The 8,547-nt window shown below is 37.2% G+C and overlaps 1 protein-coding gene across 5 annotated transcripts; it reads left to right on the forward strand.

Annotated features, from left to right (window-relative positions):
* The first annotated feature begins 472 nt into the window (after window positions 1-472).
* Window positions 473-3,988, forward strand: LOC125764743 (uncharacterized). 5 transcript variants are annotated; one of them, XM_049429312.1, is made up of 5 exons: window positions 473-978; window positions 1,703-1,960; window positions 2,128-2,547; window positions 2,670-3,035; window positions 3,190-3,988. In XM_049429312.1, the coding sequence occupies exons 2-5, from the start codon at window positions 1,876-1,878 to the stop codon at window positions 3,288-3,290; spliced, it is 972 nt and encodes a 323-aa protein (XP_049285269.1). In that variant the 5' UTR covers window positions 473-978; window positions 1,703-1,875; the 3' UTR covers window positions 3,291-3,988. The 5 variants fall into 5 exon arrangements, with proteins under 5 accessions (XP_049285269.1, XP_049285267.1, XP_049285266.1 ...); XM_049429310.1 differs by having other exon boundaries at window positions 473-914; XM_049429309.1 differs by having other exon boundaries at window positions 473-863.
* The last annotated feature ends 4,559 nt before the right edge of the window (window positions 3,989-8,547 follow it).

Raw genomic sequence — 8,547 nt, forward strand, 5'->3', positions numbered from 1 at the left:
AAAATATACAAGCTATATCACATGGACGCTAGAATAGACGCCAGCTTATAAACAGTTAGTTTTAATAATTTAGAAGACTACAAAGTGTTACTAAGAACGTACGGCTTCCATTTATGTGTGACTTATTCTTAGCGTAACACCCGGTGTAATATGAGCATTGATCCCAGAGCTTCAATATATTAAACCCAGTGTTGAGACACCATGGTATAATCTTCATAATATTTATTATATGTAATTCAACAAGGTCAGGTTTTCATACTTGGAAGGTATTTTTTATTTTATAACAATACTTACTTTTGCTATCGAATATTGATAAAAAATTAAAACTCATTAAGACAAGTTCCAATTCTTCATTTATCTATGGTTAAAAACACGATACTCATTGCACCACAGACAGATGCTAATTCTTCCAGGGCGTCCAATGAATAATAATAGGAGGGCACCAAAAACGGATACAATTTTCTTAAATGCAGTGCACATATTCCCATGAGTACTACCTCACAGAAACTCTCACTCAATGCACGAAGCACTCAATTTCCACTCACTCTTCCATTCACGGCTGTTTTCTCAGAGAAAAGCGCATGTTTGAGTGTCTCCTCGCACCAGGAAACTCGCTCCGAACAGCTGTCGACCGTAAATCGATATGGAACCGAATTTCCACGATGCTCTAGTCAAACACTCAGGTCGGCCATCGACGGGAACCGTTTGATACATTCATATTTCATTCGACAGTTTTATCTGAATCGCTGCCGTAGAGAGACATTTGCATTGCGTACGGTTTTAAGGGCACTGCTTAACTAACTCGTAACGCGTTTTGTTGATTGTTTGTGTTGTTCGTTTTATAATCAACTGCAGAATGAAATGTTGGTGAATAGTTCTTTCTATAAAAATATTTTGTGTGAGAATAAGAAACGGTGATTATGATGTTCCATAACAGATGTTCCGTTTTATAAAAAAACTACTACAATATCATAAAAAGTTTGTTAAAAAGCTGTATTAAATATTAGTCCAGTCGTTAATACTATCACAACTATTTATCAAGTATTACAACCAAATCAAACTGCATAGTGAAAAGAATATCTAAAGTGCTATCTTATGGGCTAGTTCAAGTGCATTTTGAACACCAGTACGCTGTCGATATAAGTGTACAGTTTGTCAACAAACCATCACTTGAATCCACATTACCATCGTACCATCCAGTAGCGTCATTGCTGTGAATAACCGGGCGCCTCCATGAAACTAGCTGCCACCATACACATCACTGATCCACTTGAGTCGTTTTGCCACTGAAGTAGGGGAATGAGTGCTCTCTGCGTGTTATGAAAAATGAAGCTTGTGTGAAAAATGAACAAAAGGAAATACACAAAACAGTTCACAAATAAACGATTGACGCATTGAAGAAGTTTTTACCGATGCAGACATGGTGAAAGCACGTACTTGTTGAGTGTTTTTTTCTGTTGAATCACGTGTGTTTCGAATTAAAACCGGATGGAAATCCTTCAATATATTGCCTAGCATGTATTGTGCTGTGCTGGATTAGTTGGTATTTTGAAACTATCTAAAAGTTATAACGTATTAACAAGTTAACCACGCGATTTAGAAAGTTAATAAACAGTCGAAAATGTAAAATCTAACTTCTTTCATATGTAAAATGTGTTTGAAGTGAATTTAATAACCTGTACCAATGTGTTTATCTTTTCAGATGTATGAAAAACATTCGTTTTACCATTTAAATGTGTCGCTAAATATCTAACATCGGACATTAAACAGATAAGCGTGTATGTGTTTCTTTGAAAAAAGTCGAAACAATTTGGACTGTATAATGTGAAAGGCTTTATAAGCACAGATGTTGCGTTTGAAACTGGCTATTGGCGAATGTTCGGAACGAAACAACACAGGGATATAATGATGCTTTTGAATAGTCGGTTTGGACTATTTGTAACGTGTCTTCTGATATCTGGTAAATAATTTTTCATTTCCTTTTATTTGAGATCTTCATATGTTCTATTAAATAGAAAACTAGTAAAGAGAAATGTCTGGCTGACAGTTATTTAAATTTTTGAGTTTTTTTTTTTTGTATAACGTATAACTCATTTAGTGCGTTACTTCATTTACTTTCCATACCAGATATTGTTGGTCTAAAGCTAAAAACCGTACGTATACCGTCGTACAAACGTCGATTTGAATCCGCATTACTTGAGTGCCACTACGAACTGAACGGCCAGCGAAAAGGACATGGAGGTAATCGGCGACATCATACCTACCCGAGCGACTATGTGGGTGAGCCCTTCGAAGAGGAGGAAAAGCTCTACTCAATCAAATGGTACAAAGACAACGAGGAGTTCTATCGGTACGTGCCGTCGGCTTCGCAACCGATCAAGAGTTACAAAATCGACGGTATCTCGGTCGATCCGAACCATTCGGATGGTACGAAGGTGTTGCTGCGAAGGTTAACACTTAAATCTTCCGGTATCTATCGATGTGAGATCTCGGCGGAAGCGCCCAACTTCGATTCGGTGCAAGGCGAAGGTCGAATGGATGTGATATGTAAGTAAATGGGTTGAAAAACCTGTCTACCCACTGCACCCAGTCACAGATGATACATACAAATGTCTTGCTTTTCATTTGATTTCTTGTCTGCGAACCTCTGTTACCACTAAACGCTCCAGATGCTCCAAAGGATGGACCGCACATTAGCGATGGTGGAAGACAAAGCTTCCGAAATGGTGAAACGATGGAGTTCAATTGCACGTCTGCTCGTTCACATCCAGCCACCACCCTGCAGTGGTATATAAATGATTTGCAGGTGATGGACCCGGACAGCATCATACACTATCCACCGGTACAAAGCCAGCAAGGGTTGATTACCACCTTTCTGGGCTTGAGTATGGTCGTCAACCATCGACTCTTCATCGATGGGATGATACGGATCAAGTGTGTGGCGATCTTATCACCCGTCTTATGGCGTGGTGGACAGGAAAGCATCGTCCAGTGGGAGCAACCAACGATCGACAGTCGTTCTGCCATGTTGTTAGGTATGTTGTTGTAAGCCTTACAACCCATGTTCATTGATGTAGATTTGAACGCATGTTTTGCTGTTTTTTTGTTAGCTCTTTTGTTCAAAAGAGCGGTAAATTCAATTAATTTATCACTAATATTTCTTACTTTTTGCTTCCTCCTTTTTTTCAGTAAAAAGTAATGACACGAGCAGAAGCAGAATCTTCATAGTGCCCTTTATCAGTCTTGTGCTTTACGCAATTTGCCCGATACATGCTTGCGTAAATTGGTGATAGTGTGTTCTAGGGAGATTAAACATGAAACACAAATCCCATCGCATAAATGGTTGCACATTCAGCAACGAATGATTGAAGAGGTGCATAATAAATCATAATGAATTATTGATTTTCCACTTCGTATTATTTCGTTTTATTTCGTTTAATTTCTCAATTATGTCGAAAAGTTCAATACATTCAAACATCAAAACATTTGTTTGGCAACGTTCAATATTACTTATTATATTATATATTATATTATATTACTTATGTGTTTGAGCATTAAATTCAAAGCACAATCAAAAGCAATTTAAGAGTCGAAAATTTTAAATACAATTGTAAGTAAAATAGATTACATCAGTAGTATCAGTTTTGTTAGTGTCATATTCCGTGAGACGGAACGCATTATAAGTAGTAATAAGAAGAGAAAAATAAACAATGCAAGGTGTACAATACAACGTTTACGTTAGTAATTCGGCATGCAACCGTTTAACAATAAATCATAGTAAAAAATAATGTAAAGCTAATGGGAGATACCATGTTATATATTTTAAGTAGCAATCAAAACTCGTAAACAAATTATCATATAGCCGCTAGGAGAGGACAACGAGATTTTCCACGAAAATTTAAGTAACATGGAAATAAGAATCACTTTCAACGGTGTTGTTTTGTAAATAAAGTTGTCAACCATGACAATACATCTGTACCACACTAAATTCTCAAAACATTTATTAATTTACTTCACAATATAGTACTTTAAAAAAGAAAATACTTTAAAGTGGGTTCGAAATTAAATTGAGAAAATTTTAATGTTGGTTTCCACATATGAACATGTGGAAATCTTTATTCCGTCTTCCATTCACATAGTGTCAAGAAACAGCAACAAAACTCTCAACAATCATCACAATCGTTAGCAAATCGCAGTCCGAATGTCATCATTTCGTTTGCCAATAAATGACATCCGTCTCGTAAATCTTTTATGCTGATCGATGCATGAAGCAAGCTGCTATGCTGCGGACGTCAATGAATCTTCTCATCGATTAAACAAGTAATGGTGTCGACAAGCGGTTGGTACAGGTGTGTCCTTGACTTCTCGCACCGGATGACGCGACCCACGATATGACCGATGCTGTTATACGCGTTGGTTGGATCTTGTAACTGGGTTTTGCTGACATGTGACTTTCTGGTGCTAGGCAATTTTTCACGTCACTTCTTTTCCAGTTCCAAGGGTTCAAAAAAACAAAACAGAAAAAACCAGTGCTGGAACCAATGACAAGTATAAATTAGTTCATTATAATCGCCCAACCCTATACCCGTCCCTGAGCAATGTCTCTCAAGCATGAAGCATTTCTCATTGCACAACCTTCGCTGTGGAGTAGCTACTGACAAACATATACGTAGCGAAGTTGTTCGTACAAAATTCGTATTTGTAACTAATTTACCGAGACCATCAACGTGAGCCGTCCTTTTGGCACCTGCACTAGGCAGGTTTCGGCACGGTACCACCGTTCGTCGGGGTCGACCGTTTGTTGCTGCTGATTGAACTGTACGCCGAGCAAAAGCATTCCCTCGGCAGTGCTTTAGCTCAGATTGGGCGGTAGATAAAACCGTCTAGCGCACCAGTGGTACTCGCTAGCAGAAGCACTGAACCTCACGCGATGTCGTGATTTATTGGTGCTGCTGAAGGTTAAAAAAATCGAACTCACTTTCACGTTATAAAAAATGCATGCGGCATCAGTGTTACTGGGGTTTAGTACCGGCGAACTAACTAGCGAAACAAATTATATGAACACCTAACGAAAATACTGAAAACATAGTGTTTTACACTGGAACTTGGGGGCATGTTTTCATCTATCAACTTATCATGCTCCTGGCGATACACATACCCACAAACGATGGTTTGAGTAAAGGTTAAGATGAACCTAATTCTGAGACAATGATTCCTTTCTTTAATCAGTGTTTCGAAGAAGATGGGAAATTTTTCATAAAATAAATTAATTATCAACTTTTAAGAATAATTTCAAACACCGCTAAATACGTTTTTCAGAAACAATTTTTGTTCGAAATTGCTGTTGAAAGAAATTTTTCAAGATATCTATTTCATGCTAAGCACATTCGTTTACTTCCAATGGAAGCCGACGGCAGTTTTTTCCATACTTTATTTGCGGCAGTTCCATGCCTGTTTGGTTTTTGACGAATCCAATCAATCGGTACATTAACAATTCAAATAACATTCCTTCGCGTCCCTTTGCACTTTACCGCATTCTTCTTTTATTATGCAAACCAACGTTTTCGAATCGTAACAACGTGCGAAACCCAAGTGTTCTCTGGTAAGAAGTCAGGAAAGTATGTTTGTTACGTACATGAAAAAGTGATTTGAATAATTAGCGATAAAATGCGTTTGATTATTTTACTTATTTTCACATCATTTCAAATCGCGCAGTACAAAATAATGTTTCAAATTCCAGCTAAAGTTCATTACACCTCCAGCAGGCGTTAACCAATGATATCGCCGTACAGAACATTTGTTTAACATTAATTTTTATCAAATTTTCTTATGCTTGAGCAAAATGACGTAGTATGCAAAGAAACGCAGAATAAGAGTTATCTTACTTGAACTTTTATTACTTAAAACTGTTAAGAAAGGGATAATAGGTAGTTGCCCAGAAGGATGACTGCTATTTCTGAGAGTAGTTTGCTCTACTTGGGAGTAAAAATGTTAAAACTCATGTTGGACAATCTTCTCTTTTACTTACTCTTTTACTACTGTTACTCTTTTACTCTTAAGTATCATATGCTCTTCTTCAAAAATTTATTTCTAACCTTCTTCTTCTGCTGTCAACTACGTCTTGTCGTAATGATGTTCTTGGTAATTTATTAGACTATTTTTCACCACATCATATGAATAACCAAAGTCCTTATTTTTGAGAATAATCGTGTATAATATTACATTGATGATATTAGATTTAATAAACTGATCGCTGAAGCCGACGACTATAAAAATATCCGAAAAATGTTTTTGGATAATCAAAATGGAAAACAAAAACTTCTCTAACATTTAGAAAAAAAAGTTTTCTATAGAAGCAACTCGATAAACACATCATGAATAGATTATAGCGACAGAAAAGACATCGAAACAAAACATTTTTCTTTTCTCCAATTTGTATGTTTTTACAAGCATTTAGTAGCGTCTACAGCTTCAGCAAACGGTCGCAAAAACTAGCAAGCCAAAGAGTTCCACTTCCCAAACTACCGAAATAAAACTTAAAAGCAACTAACAGATGAAAATCTTCTATGGGAAATACTGCCAAGTCATGTATTTTGCTATTTCAACAAGTTTTTGGATACGCTCCCGTACGGGACCCTGCTCTTATCGATGTCCTGTATCCCCGTGCCGAGTTCATGAATATTACGCATTTATGAGAGGTTTTTGTGGGTCAAGCGAATCGGAAACTTCTTACCCTTTGCTACGGTTGCGCTACACATTAGCCAACGGTTAAGCTGTTGTAAGATGGGAAAGTTTCTTTACCCGGGCGATAAGTTGTTAGCACACATCGGACATTTGCAATAACGGGTTATCTTTATGGGATTGTACGCCAGCCAATGGAGATGAATAACCTATTTTCCAAGATTTTCCAACCGGCAATAAGGCATAAGAAAAGCACACTTGTTTTGCTACCATTCTCCCCTAAAAGTTTGTAAGATAAACAACCCAAACTACTCGGCCAAGCCATTGTCTAGTTGGTTCAAGCCAAAAGTTTGCTGTTTCAATGAGTTAAGTTTAATGTTTAGATTTGTTTGTAACTTTGGGGGATTTACTGTACTGTGGACCAGCAAAGCATTAAAGGTAGGATACCAAATTTAAACAAATTCCAAAAGGTATAATTGTACACGATATATTGGAAGGCTTTATACGTGTACAAATATTGGAGAATCACGCACCACCACACAAAAGAATTATAATATTCTCCTCCAAAAATATACACTTCATTTTTAGTTTGCTTTTCGGCGCATTTCCAAATATATAATATACACTTTTCCACCGCTTTTCCCTTCATTGTCGATTGGAAACGATTTTTAATACACCTGCCACCGTCAAAAGTGTACCAATGTGCTACTAGTTTCGCATGGATTTGTCAGATTTTCTCACCTTTCGTTTGAAATATTCACCGCTTTTATGCAAAACCCTATCATTTTTCTGAGTTGCGTTTGTTTGTTCTAGCAGCCGGATTTACGGAACCGAAACCGAACACAAATTTTCCAATACACAGTACTGTGCATGCAGGTGGGTCCGCTGGTGGTCCTCATCGACAGCCATGCCTGCTGCAACCCGTTCAAGCCAAAACTAATATTGCCATAAAGGATTAATAAAACCGTTGCTCGCGATGATTTGCTTCCCGTTCGTTTTGTTTCACACAAAAAGCGTGCAAAACTCGGCGAATGTGTTGTGTTGAGATACAAATTGACGCCCGCCTTTTTCGGAAAAGCGTTATTAGTCTTTTCCGGATCATCGAGCTATGGAGCGTCCAATTTTATGAAACTTTCATTGTATATACAAGAAGCTTCGACTTGGCCATGGTGTTCTAGTCGGGACCAAACGCAGGGATGATTGTTGAGAATTTATGAGCATTGAGATGATACAAAGCGCTTCTACGTTCTAAAACCCGGTAAACGAAAACTCATAATAACAGTTTATATACTCTACCTGTATCATTGTGCGTTAAGGCAACCTTGGTGCTTGCGTTCAATATTTTCTGTTTTAACTTTTTCGTTTCTACGGTGTAGAAACGTGATTTGCGGTTTAGAGAAAAGAAAAAAAATATTGAAAGGCAAATATTGATGCAACGGGTTTTTCACGCGCTCGCTGGATTTTGATGCTTTGCTAATATTTGCTCAACACGTACCGTCCACACCAACGGGGTGGAATGAAGATTTTTATGCCATTCTACTTGCCACACTTTTAATCACCTCAAACCAGAAAGAACCGCTTTGGAATTAAAACATACAACAATAGTTTGGAAAGGAATGGATCAATTCGGGATGGGGGAAAAAATGATATTTATTCATCATATTTTAGTTTCCTAGGAAATGTTTTTATGTTTAGAGCTTTTAATACAGATCACTCAATGTTAAGTTTTTAATGTTTTTTTATTAAATACGATTAGTGCGATTTCTTTTCAGAATGTATAAACAAATTATAATCTATTAAAATCATATTTTACTGTTCTATAATGTATCTAACTGATAAAATGTTCTTCTACTGTCAGCAACGGAC

Source organism: Anopheles funestus, chromosome 2RL (genome assembly GCF_943734845.2).
Source record: "Anopheles funestus chromosome 2RL, idAnoFuneDA-416_04, whole genome shotgun sequence".
Taxonomy (NCBI): domain Eukaryota; kingdom Metazoa; phylum Arthropoda; class Insecta; order Diptera; family Culicidae; genus Anopheles; species Anopheles funestus.

What these genes read in the sequence shown, in the direction of transcription:
- LOC125764743 (XM_049429312.1), top strand. Translation starts at nt 1,876, where the DNA reads ATGTTCGGAACGAAACAACACAGGGATATAATGATGCTTTTGAATAGT. An exon ending in AACGTGTCTTCTGATATCTG is followed by an intron (nt 1,961 to 2,127) that starts GTAAATAATTTT and finishes TTTCCATACCAG; the next exon opens with ATATTGTTGGTCTAAAGCTA. An exon ending in AGGTCGAATGGATGTGATAT is followed by an intron (nt 2,548 to 2,669) that starts GTAAGTAAATGG and finishes TAAACGCTCCAG; the next exon opens with ATGCTCCAAAGGATGGACCG.